Source organism: Rousettus aegyptiacus, unplaced genomic scaffold (assembly GCF_014176215.1).
Source record: "Rousettus aegyptiacus isolate mRouAeg1 unplaced genomic scaffold, mRouAeg1.p scaffold_m13_p_2, whole genome shotgun sequence".
Taxonomy (NCBI): domain Eukaryota; kingdom Metazoa; phylum Chordata; class Mammalia; order Chiroptera; family Pteropodidae; genus Rousettus; species Rousettus aegyptiacus.
Window position 1 is genome coordinate 156793095 of NW_023416295.1, and position 16700 is coordinate 156809794.

The 16700-nt window shown below is 46.5% G+C and overlaps 1 protein-coding gene and 1 pseudogene across 3 annotated transcripts in view; both read left to right on the forward strand.

Moving 5' to 3' along the window:
• Nucleotides 1-16700, forward strand: part of ANO2 (anoctamin 2) — a 291146-nt gene that overhangs the window by 5155 nt on the left and 269291 nt on the right. For all 3 annotated transcript variants that reach the window (XM_016162765.2, XM_016162764.2, XM_016162767.2), the window contains exons 2-3: nucleotides 13922-14106; nucleotides 15366-15677. In XM_016162765.2, the coding sequence (XP_016018251.2) occupies nucleotides 13922-14106; nucleotides 15366-15677 (497 nt within the window). The remainder of the gene's footprint in view (nucleotides 1-13921; nucleotides 14107-15365; nucleotides 15678-16700) is intronic.
• LOC118614086 lies at nucleotides 4177-4295 on the forward strand (annotated as a pseudogene).

Below are 16700 nucleotides of genomic sequence, written 5' to 3' on the forward strand. Positions count from 1 at the left end.
TAAAAAGGGTGTTTCTCTTTTTCTCTTTTCTGGTTCTTCTTCCTTATTATATATTTTAAAATGCTGTTTGCAAACCATTAGATAGCCAATGAAGGGGTGAAACCTCTAATTTGAGAAGTAGTGGCTTGCAGCATATAGAAAACTCGGTATCTAATAGTCCATTTGGACCAGTGGTTTTCATCTCTTTTCCTCCCCTCTATAAGAAAGGGAAACAACACACTTTCATCAGGACCAGTTCTTGTCCAGGTTTCCATCTGTTATCATTTCCCTTCAGCTTTATCATTTCTTGAAGTGCAGTTCTGCTGGTGACAAATTTCTTTTGTGCTTTTGTGGAAAATATCTTTATTTTGCCTTCATTTTTGAATGATAGTTTCATTGGACGGGTATAGAATAATGGGCTGTTTTTTTCTTTTCTTTCGGCATTCTAGGTATCACGTTATTGGTTTCCATTGTTTTGATAAGAAGTCAGCCTTATTCATATTTCTATTTTAATCATTCTTTCATTCATGTGTAATATCTTTTTAATCTGGTAGCTTTGAGATTTTGTTTTCTGTTTTTGTTTTTTAGCAGTTAGACTGCGATGTATCTAGGTGTGATTTTCTTTGTATTTTTCTTGCTCAACTTTGCTGACCTTGAATATGGAAGTTACTACATTGTACCAAATTTTGGGATGATACCAGCCACTATTCCTTCAATTATTTTTTTGCCCTATTTTCATTCTCTTTCTGGAACTCCAATCACATGTTTGTCAGACTGATGTTATCCCACTGGTTACTGAGGCTCTGTTAATTTTTCAATCTTTAGTTCCCTGTTTTCTGGATTGGATGATTACTATTGATTATTGTAAACTTCATTGAACCTTTCTCTCCCATGGCTATTAAGCTCATTTAATGAATTTTTCTTCTTAGTTATTGTAATTTTTCTGTTCTAGGAATTCCTTATTTTTTTTTTTAAAGTAACAGCCTTATTGAGCTATAATTAGATACCATAAAATCCATCCTTTGAAAGTGTATAATTCAGTGATTTTCAGTATATTTACGGAGTTGTGCAACCACTCTCTAATTTTGGAACATTGTCGTCATCCTGAAAGAAACCTCACACTCATTGGCAGGCATTCACATTCCGCTTCCCCCTCCTCGAAATCCTGGCAGCCGGGATTTGCCCATTCTGGACATTTTACATAAGTGGCATTTGTGTCTGGTTTCTTTCACTTAGCATAGTGTTTTCAATGTTTAGCTTTATTTTTAACATTATATTTACTTAATTTCTTAATTTTTAACATTATATTTACTTAATTTCTTTTTATGGCTTAATAATAGTCCCACGTATGGATATACCACATTTGTTTGTACATTGACCAGTTGACGGACATTTGAATTTCTACTTTATGGCTACTTCAAATCATGCCGCTATGAATTTTCAAGTACAAGTTTTTTTGTGTACAAATGTTGTTTCTTTCTTTTGGGTACGTACCTAGAGTGGCATCACACCATATGGAAACTCTATTTTTATCTTTTCAGGAACTGCCAGACTATTTTCTAAAGTGGCTGTACCGTTTTACGTTGACACCAGTAGTGTACGAGGGTTCTAATTTCTACCCATCCTCACCGACACTCGTTATTGCTTGTCTTTTTGATTATAGCCACTCTAATGGATATAACATGGTATGTCATTGAGGTTTTGATTTGCATTTTCCTAATGACTAATGATGTTGAATATTTTTTCATGTGCTTGTTGGCCATATGCATATCTTCTTGGAGAAATGTCTACTCAGATCCTTTGCTTATTTTTAAATTAGGTTATTTGTCTTTTTATTTTCGAGTATAAAATTTCTTTGTATACTCTGTATATATGTCCCTTATCTGGCATATAATTTTTAAATATTTTCTCCCATTCTGTATGTTCAGTTATTAATGGTGTCTTTTGAAAAATTTTTTAATTTAATGAAGGACAATTGGCCTATTTTATTTTTTTCTTTGATTATTGGTGCTTTTGGTATATAATAGCTAAGAAACCATTGCCTAAGCCAAGGTTATGAAGATTTACTACTATGTTGTTTTCTAATAGTTTTACAGTTTTAGTTATTGCATTTAGGTCTGTAATTCATTTTGGGAAAGTTAATTTTTATGTGAGGAACAGGTTCAATTTGTTTTGTTTGCATGTGAATATCCAGTTGTCCTAGTACCATTTCTCCACTTTTTCCCCCACTTCTTAGTACCCTTGTTGAAATTCAAGGGCTATTTCTGGAATCCCAATTCTTTTGATTGGTCTATACATCTATTTTTATAGTAAGATACTTTGTAGTAAGTACTTTGTAGTAAGATTTGAAAATAGGAAGTATGAAGACAATTACATTCCTTTTTATGTTTGTAGTTTCTATTTCTCTACAGTTTTCCTATCTTTCAATCATTAAGATCATACCTGTCTTTACTTAGAACATATTTATGTTAATTGCTTTAAAGTTTTTGTTTGTTAACCTTATATTTGGGCTATGTTTGAGATGTGTGTGTGTGTGTGTGTGTGTGTGTCTGTGTGTCTGTGATCAAGGCCTGTTTACTTTAGATGAATAAATAGCAGAACCAGGAAGGAGTGATGAGAACAAGATGCCGGACCCCCTTAACAGGGCCAGACCCAGCACAGGCTCTTTCTGTGTTCACGAACAAGGCCAGCCCAGTTTCCTTGACCATGCTTTTCCTGTGAATACAACTTGGGAATGCATTTTCCATTAGGGTGGGGGTGAGTGGGGTAAATTGGCTCCTGGTCCCTATGAACCAGGTAAAGAAAGGCCAGAGGGCTGACTGAAAGCAGTTTTTATTTTTTGCTTTGTCTCTTCCATGGATCACTCATTCTTGTTTCTTTGCACGTCTCTTAAGCTTTGATAGTAAAGTGGACATCGTGCGTGATACAACACGATCTTCCTCTCAGGAGGATTATTTCTTGATGGCAGTTCAATTACCTGCTGATCACTTTGAGCTTATTTAGGTTTGGGTTTCTGCTTCGTTAGAGTGTATTTGTAGAAAATCCTAGGTACTTCCCAAGATTCTCTAATTTGGTAAGATTGAACCTGTCAACTCCATCTCTCCTTTTGATCTTTTCAGGGCGTGGCCTTTGGATTTTTTTAGGGACAGTCTAAACTTTTCTGTAGTTGTTCTTACTCCTAAAATAAAGCCCTTGTGGCTCAGCTGGATGCCCGGAGTGTTAGGACAAGTTAACAAGGTCTTACTACTCTGGCTGGGATAGAACTTTGACATCTCCCTATCTTATTTGACCTCCAGCATTTCTGTTCTGATCTCACTGTTGATTTAGCCTCTCTTTGATAAGCCTCACGTATCTTATCCTCTGCATAGGAAGCGTTGTTCTCAGCCAATGACTCAGGAAGGATCCCCAAAGAGACATCTGGGAACTTCCTTCATACAGATTTCTCCTCCCTTGTCCTCTGCCCCATAATTTCCAGCCGTTTAGCTGCTCCAAGCCTTGATCTGTTGCCTTGGTTCAGTCGGCCCTCCTTGCTTTACTTGGATTCCAGCTCCCTGAACCCCAGTCAATAATGTGTCCTGATGAGGCTACCTTTGTGAGTTTTTCTTCCCTTAGGGATTGCTTTTCTGTGCTGATGAATGTGCAGTGCCTGAAACTGGTTGATTCATAAATTTGTCCTGTTTTATATTTGCTTTTGGAAGAATGTCTACCTCAGTACCAGTTATTTTACTATTACTGGAAGCCAAAGTTCTTGTCAGCAAGCTTTTCATCAAAACGTATTTTGTTAGCAAACGGTTTCAGATGTGGGTCATTGGCAAGGGCCAGAAATGACAGGATTCTCTAATATTAACTCAAAAGTGATCCTTATGATTTAGAAAAGAGTGAAATTGTTTTATTTACTTATTTTTAATGAGAAGCTAGGATCCCAATCTTAATTCTTATCTTGAGAGAGAGAGTAGGACAATGGGACTGCCTGCAGGTAAGGCCAAGACTTTTCTATAAAAACAACTTTGTTATTGCTCAGAAATACTTGAACGCAACATAATCAAAACTCTAGAATTCTATACCACAAAGCATAGAAGAGATGACTTTGCCCAGAGAGCTATCGCTACTCATCTTTCAGCACTTCGATTTTTATTCGCTCTTTCACTGAGCATTTATTATGTAGCAGGCTATGGTAAGGGTCAAAGATTATATCCAGTCTATAGCCATGCCACCCTGAACAAGCCGGGTCCTGTCTGATCTTGGAAGATAAGCAAGGTTGGGCCTGGTTAGTACTTGGATGGGAGACCACCTACGAAGACCAGCTGCTGTAGGCATAAAATATAAATAAAAAATAAGGGATTGTAAGCTGACAAGGTCTTTGCAATATGTGAGATCAAGCAAGCAAGGGTTGCCATGCCTAAAAAAAAAAAAAAAAAGGATGCTATCCAGTCCCTACCTTTGCATATCTCTCCCCACATGTGTGTGCAGAAGTGTGAGGGGTCGTTCAATCTGTCAGGTTGGGAGATGCTTGGAAAAGGCTTTGCTGAGCGAGGGTCTGATGTATGAATGTTTGACATGGGTGGTTTATCAGTGGGCTGATTAAATGCACTTGTAAGTGGAGTTATTATTTACATCAATCATGAAGGATACTGTATTAACATAATGCTCAGCTAGCTGCTCTAACAAATAGACTGAAAAATACGTAGCAAGTAAAACACAACAACAGTTTACTTCTTGCTAAAGAAATAGTCCTGAGTGGGTAAACAAGGTAGTGGTCTGGCTTTATTCCATGTGGCTTTTCAGGGACCCAGGGTGATGGGGGGTTCAGCCAGCTTCAACCATGACTTCCAAGTTGGCCCTGAGAGTGTCATTCTAGTTTTCTAAAAGGAGAAAAGCATGGAGGAGCATGCAGGAGCATGCACAGGAGGTTTTTATGGGTTAGGCCTGGAAGTAGTACATATCATTCTGTTCATGTTCCTCTGGCTGGAATTCAGTCTCACAGCCATATCTAATTGCAGGGGAGGCTTGGAAATATGGTCTAGCTGGGTACTCAGGAGTAAGAGGAGAATATGGATTTGGGATTGTAGGTAGTAATCTCTGTCATAGGGGCCTATCTAAAATGATCAGTTTGGCGTGACATATTAACACTATTTTACTGTATTAAAGTTATGAATTTATACATTTGCCTCCTCAAGTAGGCTCTGAGATCTACAAGTTTCAGGGCAAGACAGGGAATATGGTAAATACTTACTAAGTGGCTTTTGAATGAATGAATGAATGAATAGGGAGCTGGTGAGGCAGTAGCTGGCCCGCAAATCCAGTTGCTTCTTTTAAAAAACATTATTTTTTAAAGTTAAAGTTATATCTAGCTAATATGAGTAAGAGAATGCAGGTGAAGACATTGTGAATCTTTTCATTTTTTTTAAATGTGAAATACATATGGCTCCTGTCCTTAAAACCCAAGCAATTTGGTTCTTTTGTACACTACATATGAATTTGATTTCTCTTTTGGGAACTCAGTCTTTTTCAGGATTTAAGTATACATTTTTATGTAATTAGTACATTGGATTAAAGGAAAGAGAAAAGGAGAAATTGTAAAAATAATATATGAACTAGAGATACATGGCATATTTTTAAAAATCTTTCAGTAAAAATTTCATTATGAAGGCTTTAAGTAAGGTACTTATGGGACTTGGCTATGATCCTCTGAAGTTAGGTGAAGTGATGAAATTCTACCTGAGGGCCACCTTTTTAAAACCTTGCTTTTTGAATGAGAGCTGTATTACGATGGTCTTATATACTTATCTTGAGCCTCCTCTTGGAATGTCACATGTCTGTATTGCCAATTTAGAGGGAGATACTTGCCTTCCTGTTTGCTATGGCAGGTAGGTGTGCCTCGAGTTCATCTACAAACTGTACATATCATTTAGCCATAAGCTAACCATATTTAATGACATTTAGCATTCGAATCGACTTGGATTGTGTAGAACCCATTTCTATCTCCTTTGGCTCTCAAGCTTACGGTGTTATGATCAGAGTTCTACAATATGTTTTAGAAATCAGCGAGCCAAACTGAAGCTGCATAGGTGGAGGGTCCTACCTCTGGTCGAAGCTCACGGCACTTCTACAGCCAGTGGGCCACAGTGTGCTCCTGGCTTGCCAAGCACTGTAGCTTTTCCTTCTTCTCCAGTAACAGGCTTCCCTTGCTTCTGGGTTCATGTAGCACCCACTTTTTTTTCTTTTTTTTTTATCACCCAGACCAAGACAAGTCTCTAGTTCTAAATATTTCTTCACTGTGCTAACTGGCACTTTGTTTTATTTGTCCTAAGCTTACCATGTTCGAGTTCCAGGTGGTTCTCCATCCTTCTAATGTTTTAAGACCTGGTAACTAGATCTATGCTCACCTTTTTGATTTTGTTAGCGATTTTAAGGACCAATGGTCTCAACTTTGGTGGCACAATAGAACACCCCAAACGTGTTAACTCTAAATCTTGAGGTGGAAACCAGACATCAATATTTAAATCTTTTTAGGTGATTCCAATGTGCATCCAAGGCTGAGAACCACTCTATGTCCCCGTTTGTCCTTACCCTTCCCAATTGCTGAACCCTGATATTTTAGCTCTGGCTTCCCATGACCCTCTTCTCCTCTCCACTGAGCAGCTCCTGTATACTTCTGTTCTTTTGTCTCCAGAACTATTTCTCCTAGTTCTGTTCTTTGGAATGTGGTGATCATAACTTCACTGATTGTCAAATGAGGACACGTCTGGTTTTAGGGAACAGCAATGTATATTTGGCTAGGCAACAGTAGCCTAGTAGAGGTGGACTTATGAGAAATTTTTAAAAAAATGTGCCTTGTAAACTTTTCTCCCACTAATTATTATGGGATTGAGAGTGCCTCTTACAGTCTGTCCCAGCAATTATGAGAGTCCCTACGGTGTCCCCAGGGTGTTCACAGATAATTCTTCAAGCTTCTACATGGTGTTACCATCTCAGTTGATGCTTGCTGTTGGGACTTCCCTTTTCCCAAGTTGTGGGAAGGTGGTTGCTCTCTGCTCCTGAAACCAGTTATGTACATACAGTCCCTGTGCTAGGGGCTAAGGACTCCATGGTGCACAAGATAGGCACTATTTCTGTCCTCAGGGAGAACAGAATCTAACAGGTGAAACTTTCCATCTATATGACATGGACTTACTCATGTCAGTTAACAATGCCGTAACATAGAGAACAAATTTGAGCACTTTCTGAGACCGTAAATGTATGTGGGATATTTTATAAAATTCTCAGGTTTATCAATATCCCTCATGCCTGCCAAGTCCCTCTATGATCCTCAGATCTCATCCAGATCCAAAGGCCTCGGCGGTCTGAGCAGAGGAGCTGCAATTGGAAGAGCTTCTTAGGCTTTAACCTCAGACCCGGGCCTTTTTGGGCAACAGAAACCTGTTCCATCTTTTTTGGAGAGAGAGGAATGAGAGAGAGATCATCTTTCTTGCTTACGCCCAGGAGAAGGAGAAGAGCCAGAGATGGGAGATGTTTGTGGGTGGTAGAGGAGGATGAGAGGCACTGAGGGAACCACCAAATACACCCAGGAGAGGAGTCGATCCACCTCGTTAAAGTGGTGAGTGAGTGTATGTGTGTGGAGGGGTTGGGGGAGGATAACATTTCGCTCACCATTGTATCATCACACTTTTTCATGTCGATGTACTTGCAAAACAGGTCGTCACTCACTAGTTCACAGAACAGTTTTGACCAATTATGTTGTAGACGGGCTAATTCCTCATGGCACAGAGGGAGGGTCATTTATATCTTACTGTTGTTGGCCACACTCCAAACCATGGTGCAGGATGGGCTGCCAATGAGTAGGTTTTATTTGGGTAATTCATCCCAGTCTCAGTCGGTGGATTTTTGTCATCGAGGGAAATGCTTCTTGAAGTGAATTTCTTATTCTTTTCTTGTCCTTGGTTTATACCTGTAGGATTTTGGGTCTGAGTATTGACTGTAAATGCTATGTGTTAAAAAGCCTTTTTAAAGGGGCACGGGCTGTTAAGACTGTCAAGTCAGGAAGGGAATTGTCAAGCTGTCTCAGTTGGCCCTCTTTCTTTTGCACAGTACAGCCTGGTGGTTAAAAGTGTGGACTGTGAGTATGCCAGTTACTAGCTGGCGACCTGGGAAAACTTGCTTGACCCCTCTATGCCTCAGTCTCCTCATCAGTAAAATGGGACAACAATAGTACCTATCTCACAGGGTTATCCTGAAGATTAAATGAGTCAGTAAAGCACTTAAAACAGTGTCCAACACATGTAAGATGTTGGGGTTGTTATAGCTGTTGTTATAATCGGGGCAGGTCTGTATTCAGTTCAGGGGGGAAGCCACTCTGTTCAAAATTCATTCATAAGAAAGGATTTCCTAATTCTCTACATCAGCAGTCCTCAACCTTTTTGGCAGTAGGGACCGATGCTCCTGTGAGAATCTAATGCCTGATGATCTGAAGTGGAGCTGAGGCGGTGATGCTGGTCCTGGGGAGTGGCCGCAAATACAGATGAAGGTTCGCTTTCTCACTCGCCGCTCAGCTCCTGCTGTGCGGCCCAGTTCCTAACAGGCCACGGATTGGTACCAGTCCGTGGCCCAAGGTTTGGGGACCCTAGTGCTACATCATTACCTCCAAACATTCACTGAGCCCCTATTGCATCCAGAGTCTTGTTCTGGGAATACAAAGCCGAATCAGGCAAATTTTCTAACGTTCTGAGGACTTCCCTAGCTGGTTAGGGAAAGCGTGGCGTAGGGGTAGGACTTCAGCTGCATGAGACGTAGGTGAGTGGAGAGACCATTCCAAGCAGGGGTGACTGCATGAGCGAAGGCACAGGGTGAGAGTAGGTTTGGAGATAGATTTTGATAAAGAGGAGTATTCTTATCCGATGGACAGATTAGGCAGCAGAGGTGTGTAATAGCCAGATGTGGAAGTCTTTGAGCGCCAAGTAAGCATCAAGATGATGGAAGGCTACGTATGCCATTCTAGATAATTTGGTCGTCATCCCAAGAAGAGCGAAGAGCCACTAGAATGGGAGCGACTCGGTCAGATTGTTTCGAAATGTTAACAACTAGCTGCAGTCTGAGTGGATGGAGAGCGGAGGAAAGTCGAAGGGGAGCAAGATTAATGGCAGGGAGGCCAGTTAACTCTTCCTCTTCCAGGTGCAAGGTAAGGATGCAGACTGTACAATGTCATCACCAGGAAAGGGGACTGGGGGGCAGAGGGCTCTTTTTGAACCAAGGCTATTAGACAAGCAGAGCTGAGGAGGCAGATTTGCAGATGATCCTTTCTGTGTGGAGGGAACCGGAGTGTCATGCTTCTGCTGCTCTGGCCGCACGCAGAGGCTGGGCAGGCTTTGGCAGGACCGACGGGCTAGAGGTGGGGTCACCAGCAGGGCCATTGGGTCCAAATTTAGAGTTTGGAGCCTCAAATTTAAACTGTTGTCTTGGGTTGAATTCATGCAGGAAAGCAGAGTGAGACTTCAGTGAAAGTATTGATTTTAGCTGAAATGAAACCCATTCATCCCAGTGAGCTGGGGGAGGATCCACGGTGAGCACCATCAAAGTCTGAAAGTGCCCAGGTCTGCCTAAGGCTCCTAAGAGGGCCTGTCCACCAGTAGGACTGTCCCTGCCCGGAGTCTCGTTCTTAGCTTGGGAGAATGTGGATGCTCTGTCTCCCCTCTGGGCAGCCTTGGCCATTCTGGTTTTGCCAGAAGCAGTGGCCTTGACAGGCTGGTGACAGAGGCTGCGCTGTTTTTCAGGGCTCTTCACACTTTACCCGTCAGTGGTTAGCAATGGGATGATATCACAGCAGTGCCATGAGGGACACTTTGAGGAAAAGCCCAGCTGCCTGGAAGTCCAGCTCCCTCAGGAAACCTCCCGCTCTTCTTCCTGGAGGCCCTGGGAACCTCCTTGAGCCCTGATGACTCACCTCACCCTCCTCTGTGCCTGGTGACTCCCCTTCCTGCTCTTTCTCTGCCCAGCCTGGCCCTGCCTTCCTTGTGACTGTGTCACTGGGTCCCTTTGCTCCAGTTTTCCTACCGTTACTTACTGCCTGAGCCTTTCTTACTCTAACTAGTTTTCCATATCCTGCTGCTGCCCTTCTCCCTTACTTGGAGGCCCCGCCATGCTCTGAGCCTTTGCTGTGATCCTGGAGATTCCTGCCAAACTGTCCAAGAGGCGTGGCATGACTTGAAGGGCTCACCCAAGAAGAGCTCCCGCCTTTCAGCATCTCTCCCTTCCCCCTAGAGTGGTGCGCCAGTGCCCACCATTAGAGAGTATTCCTCGAGCTGAGACCCCTGCCCCTGCAAACATGCAGAGCTGGCGAAATCTGTAGGGCCCTTGAACATTTTCAAAATGCTTTCACTTCTATTACCTTGGGACTTCAGGATGGGCTGTTTGTACTTTGGTGTAAATTAACTTTTCAGTCAAGGCTGCCAACAGCTAAACGAAGGAGTGGGTGCTGAAGACTCTGATGGTAGATGGGAAAGTGCAGGCATAGAATATGGGGGGGCCAAAGCTGGGGAGGGGCCTTGCGCAGGCCCAGGGTCAATGAAAAGGCAGGTGCTGAGAGGACTCTAAACACAAGCTCTGCCTACTTCTTCATTTAGATTTGGGCCCTCTCTGCCTTTAGTCTCTTTTCTTTGCTCTCAAAATCTCTGACCCTGCTTTGCTAGTAGTATCTGAATATTGCTTTCCTACACCTCGATGGGCGTCTCTTGGAAAGACACATGTGTTAGTTTTGCTCTCTGGGTCTCCAGTGACCAAAATAACAGCTAGATGAAGAGGCATGTTCTCGCCACAGGGATGAACATCCACAAGGCCCTGGGCTGAGAGGGTGTATAGTACATTAAAGAGACTGAACGCAGCATGATGTGGTGGGAACTCAGAGACCAGGCGGGGCAGGGGGAGGGAGGAGGGGAGGTGCGGGCAGGCCAGATTGTGCAGGGTCTCAAAGCCTGAGAGCGGCGGGAAGCTCCAGATGTCTCCACGCGTGAAGGCGCCATGGCCAGATCATTTTGAAGGGACCCCCTGGCTGCCTTGTGGAGAACAGTGAAGGGGGAGCTCAGGTGGAAGCAGAGGGGCTGTGGGGAGCTATGGGAGCTATTCAGGTGCGTGAGGATGGTGGCTTGGAGTAGGGTGGTAGTCATGAGGTGCTGTAAAACATGGATTTGGGAGCTAGTGCACAGGTGAAATTCTTGGGACTGGTGGCAAATTGGATATGGGGTGAGGGAAGGAGGCTGTCAAGGCTGCCTGTAGATTTCTGGTTTGTGGACCGAGAGTACTGTGGGAGCATTTGTAGCGACAGGGAACACCGAAAAAGATCTGTGTTGCAGAGAAGATTCTAAGTTTGGTTTTGGACATAATGGTATTTGGGGGGCTCCGAAGCACCCCTCGCCATAAGCTGGTGATGTCCAGTAGGCAGGGAATGAATGAGCTGGTGGCTAGAGGAGAGTAGGGTTAAAAAATTTAGAGGGTCATGAGCACATAGGTGATAATTCAGGCCGTAGCACTGGATGTGAGCGTTCGGGGAAGGAGTTAGAGTGTACAGAAGAGGCCCTGGGTCCAAGCCTTGTGAACATCCATCTAACTGATCCAGAGGTAGGTAAGCCATGTCCCTGCCTAATGACAGCCATAGTTCAGGAGGGTAGCTAAGTTGTGGATATCCAGGAATCTGTCATTTCTCCGAATGGGTAACATGTTCCCTAGGCTGTGTATGGGCTGATCAACCTCAATTCACGTCTTCTCAGCTTCCTAGAGGATTCCCTTGGAGTGTGTTCGTCTGTCCCATCCTTCCCGACGGCCAGGCTTTGCTCACACACCTCCCAGCTTTATCTCATGGTGTAAGCCAGCTCTTTGGGTCTCTCCACGTCTGTGTCATTAGTGCTCGGTATATCTTTCTGGAGCTGAATGACTGAACCGTAGGCTGTACTCTAATCGCTGGTTTGGGGAGAACGTGGGCATGGAAGCAGGACCACAGGCAGCCATGATCCCTATGTCAGAATGAGCAGAGGGCGTAGCCAGGATGGCTACGGGGACGCAGGAGACCAGCCTCAGACCCCAGGTGGCACCTTTAGCGAATGGTGGCTCCTGGATAGTGGTGCGACTGAAGCTTTGGGCTGACTCTGAATCTGAGCTACCCCGAGTCGCAGCTGTGGATGTGAATATAGTTGTCAAGGAAGGGCAGACCGTGGTGAGCATCACCGTCATCTGCCCAGTCACACATCGGAGTGGTCTTGGGCTTTTGAGGCATCCATCTGGAGCTTCGTAGGCCCTCCTCGGGGTGTGGGGTCCCCTTCTCAGTTCTGCCCTGGACTAGTTGGTGGGAAGGCACACAGAAAGGCCCTAGGGAGAAGGATGAGGCAAGACCAGAGACAGAGGAAGGAGCCCCTCCCCTGCTGTCCTGAGTTGAGGCCTCCCTTCTCTCACTAACAGCATGCATGCTTACTCCTGCCCTCCGTGTCTGTCTCCAGCGAGTGCCTTCTGGAAGCCTCTCGCCCTTCAAGACCAGCCTCAGGCTTAATTCATCTGAAAGCCTACCTTGGCCTAGCCTTTCTGGTCTCTCACTATACGGACTGGAGCCCACAGTATAGAAATAAATTATGACAGCTGGACTCTGCTGATCATAGTTGTGTCTCCTGCTTGCCAACTCTGTCTTCATAAAAAGATGCTCAGTTACTCGAGTTCAGGGACCCAATGTTCTAGGCTTACTGAGACTGCCAGCAGAGAGCTGGGCACGCAAGGGCTGCTCCACATCCTGGTAACTGGCCAGAAGCTCTGTTTCAAGAGACCTGGAAGAGCTGCTCTTCATTAATTCATTCACTCATTCAGCAGGGGCTAAAGGCTGAGCTGGTTGAATAAGGTGTGATTTCTGCTCACACAGAGCTTAAAATGAAAATAATAATTATAATATCCATCTTTTATTGTATGCGCATAGGCTAATGACTGCCCCGGGTGCTTTGCATCACATTTCTCGTTCTTATTCTCTCTGTAATCCTGTAAGTTTGGGATTTTCCTCGTTTTATAGTTGAAGAAACTGGCTCAGAGAGGCCTCAGAGCCAGCAAGGGGCAGAGCTGAGGTTTAAGCCCAGGTGCACTGGGCTGTGAGGCTCTGCTTGAAAGGTGTTTCTAAGTAAGTGGGTCTGATCAGCCGTGAGACCTTGGCAACCTGTGGCCCCTGTCTGGGGCTTTGGGGCGAAACGGAGTGTTTCACCCCCTAGTCCCCTCAGATTCTAACATGCTGCAGCTACATCATCACCGGGGTTCACTCTCCTCCCGAGTGATGCTGGAAGGGTTTTGAAATACCAGTTCTGCCCAGGTCTTTAGCAGGGCTGTTTGGGGATGGCCAAGAAGGGCTGCAGAGTTCTACGGTCTCGGTGGAGGCAGAGGCATGTGGTGACTCCTCAAGGGCACTGGAGGCTGCCCTTTTGTCCGAGGCCACGCCCGCCGGCGGTGGGCACATCCTTGGTCTGTCCTCGCTCCTTCCTTGAGGGTTAATGCTGGGTGGGTCTGGCTGCCTTGGGGGAAGACCTAAAACCTAAGCCTTTGGCCTTAATTCGTAGTGTCTCTCCGGGCAGTGCCCCAACCCCTGGCTCACCTGACACTACCGCTCTCCTCTTGTCCGGGGGAATTATAAGAGATTATGACACACATCCTCTGAAGGAGCTCCTGATGGTGGCTCCAGGCCCCGTGTGTGTGTGTGTGTGTGTGTGTGTGTGTGTGTGTGTGTGTGTACACAGTGGGACGAGCCCCCTACTCCTGGTTTTTTCTCCACTCTCTCTTCCCCTGTGGCCAGTGCAAACCTGGCTAACTAAGTCTCTGAGGAGAGATGACCATTTTCTTAGGGCCACCCCAATGTCCCTCCCTCAGTGCCTCTGTTTCTCTGTGTCCTGGATGTCCCATTATCTGAAGCAACTTAATTTCCTTTGTCTCACAGATCTCCCCCTGCTCCCTGGCTCCCCACGCCGGCTGAGCCCTCGGGCAGTGGCCAGGGGCGGCCAGGGGCTCAAACATGGAAAGCAATGCCTCAAGGTGCCAGGTCCCCGGGCCCCTGGTCTGCAGGGCACTTCCAACCGAGACTCTGGCGAGTCCTCTGATGGAGGGAGCTCCTACAGCAGCTCTGTGAGTACTGGGGTTGGGGGACAGGGGTGAGCAAGTGTACGTGTGTGTGTGTGTGTGTGTGTGTGTGTGAGAGAGAGAGAGAGAGAGAGAGAGAGAGAGAGAGAGAGAGAGGCATACACACACAGAGTCAGAGGGAAGGAGGGAGGGGGGCAGGGTTTTCATTAGGGCCTTTTTCCATCCTCTCTCTAAGTCAGTGACGGCACCACGTGCCAGCCATGCTGGAGTCTTCTGGGCAGAGGGTGCCAGGGTAGGGGGAGGTGCGAGGAGCCGGGCGATCCCACCTGTTGGTCAGCAGACTCCCTGGCCCCCGCCCACAGGCTTGAGGAGCCAGACCTGTGCCGTGGCTGCTCTAGAGGCTCTCCCCTGTGCCTGGCGCATCTGGTTGCCCAGGTGACCTCTCAGGTGGCTGCTGAGGCAGCTGGGTATCAAACCAGTAATAAACAGGGAAACACCCAAAGGGGAGGCAGGTCCCTCCTCTGCTCCGCCTCGTTCTCTCTCCTCTTTTTCTCTCAACCTCCCATCTCCGGGGGTGGACAGGAGCAGGACTCAGGACCCTGCTGCCGTCTCTGGCAGGGTCCTCACCAGTGGCTGGAGAGCAAGAGGATGATGTGGGCCTGTGTGGAGCATAGTGTGTAGTGAATCCCCTTGGGGAGGGATGTGGGAGTGAACCAGGTGACCAGAAATTGGCCTTTGTTCCAATGGATGCAGAGAACCTGCCAGTGAGTACTTGTGTGTGTGCATACGTGTGTGTGTGCAGGCAGCCCGCAGATCTGCAAGGAGGTGGCACGTGCGAGTGTGCCACAGTGTACGTGGAGGGCTGTGTGTGTCAGAGTGTACTTGGGTCACGTACGTGTGCATAGACGTGCACGGGAGCGTGGTGCAGAGGCTGGGTGCAGGTGCCTGTGCCTGTGCTGGAGTGGGCCTGTGGCTCCAGGCGTGGAGGCAGGAGGTGTGGGTGTGCAGGGGTCTGCTGCTGCGCGCGCAGTCTGTGTGTGCGAGCGTACATGTGTGCGTGGTTGCTGGAGCAGGTGTGAAGGCGCTGATGCCCAAGCTGTGGACAGGTGGGCGGAGGGCTGTGTGGGCTGCGTGGGGCAGATGAATTTGAGCCACTCTGTCCCTTCACCGGGGGCAGTTGGGCACTTTGGGCCTGAGGGGCTTGCGCAGTGCACCTTTTCGGGTGCAGAACAAGGTCAGCCTCCTCTGTCTCTCACCCCTTCCTCACCAGACCTCGTCATCCCTGTCCTGTTCTCTCCGTTCAGGTCATCAACAACTACCTGGATGCCGGCGAGGCCCGTCTGAGCCGCATGCACTTCCATGACAACCAGAGGAAAGTCGACTATGTGCTTGCCTACCACTACCGGAAACGTGGGGCCCACCCCAGCCACAGCTCCCCTGGCCACGCGCTGGCCATTGTCTCCAATGGGGAGATGGGCAAGGAGCCCCACGTTGGGGGCCCTGGTGACATTGAGCTGGGGCCGCTCGACACCCTGGAGGAGGAGAGGAAGGAGCAGCGGGAGGAATTTGAGCACAACCTGATGGAGGCCGGGCTGGAGCTCGAGAAGGACTTGGAGGTGAGGTTGGGCAGGTGTCACAGGGTCGTGGGACGGGGTGGCCCTACAGGGCCGGGCTCCTGGTGATCAGTGTCACCTGTAGGGAGCTTTGGTTTTGTCCTGGCTGGTGACTTTTGTTTTTTTGGTGGGCAAACCGGGTTTTCTTGCCCAAGGACTTGAGGAAGGGTCTTGGTATATAGCTAATGCCTCTGCCTAGGGCATCTCAGGTTGTGGGGGTATCTGACCAGTCTGTTATGTGGGAGTCGGCCTAGTTGGAGATTGAAGGCAAGACGTTTCTTCCTGGTGTTCTCAGGCCCCATCCTGTGGCTTTCTCAGTAATAATTTCCTTGGGAAGAAGACCTGGTTTGCCTAATGAATTTTGGACCAAAATTCCTCTATAGGGGATCTGCTTCAGTGAGGCGTGTGCTTGCCTGGGACCCCCTGAGGGAGTTGATTATTTGGGAACTGAATCAACTGAGTTCATTGTTTGAGAACCAAACTTTGGACACATTTTATCAACTTGTGAGCTATATATAGTCTCACTTATGGTCAGTAGTTAGCCTAAGGGAATCCATGGAAATTTATCTACATAGCCAGCCAGCCAGCCAGCCATTTATTCATTTATTTTCTCCATACTCCTTTCTCCATACTACAGTGATCCTTTAAAAATGACCTGCCCTTGCCATACTCTCCAAACTCATCTCCCACACCTACTGCAGCCCACTGGCCTTATCTTGGTGTGTGCTGGTCACCCTCACTTTAAGGCCTTTGCTCTGGTTGTCCCCTCTGCCTTGGGCACCCTTCCCCAAACCTGTGCATGCTCACTCCCTTACATCAGACTCTGCACAAATGCTACTTCCGCCCATCCTAGCTAGAATACCCCTGTCCCATCATTCTATTCCTTGATCCTGCTTTACTTTTCCTCACCACGCTTAGCCCTCCTACCCGAAATAACATGAGAGATTAATCTGTTTTTTGTCTGTGTTCTCACCTGCCCCATGAAGGCAGGGGTTTAGGTTAGTTCACTGCTATGTCCCTAACACC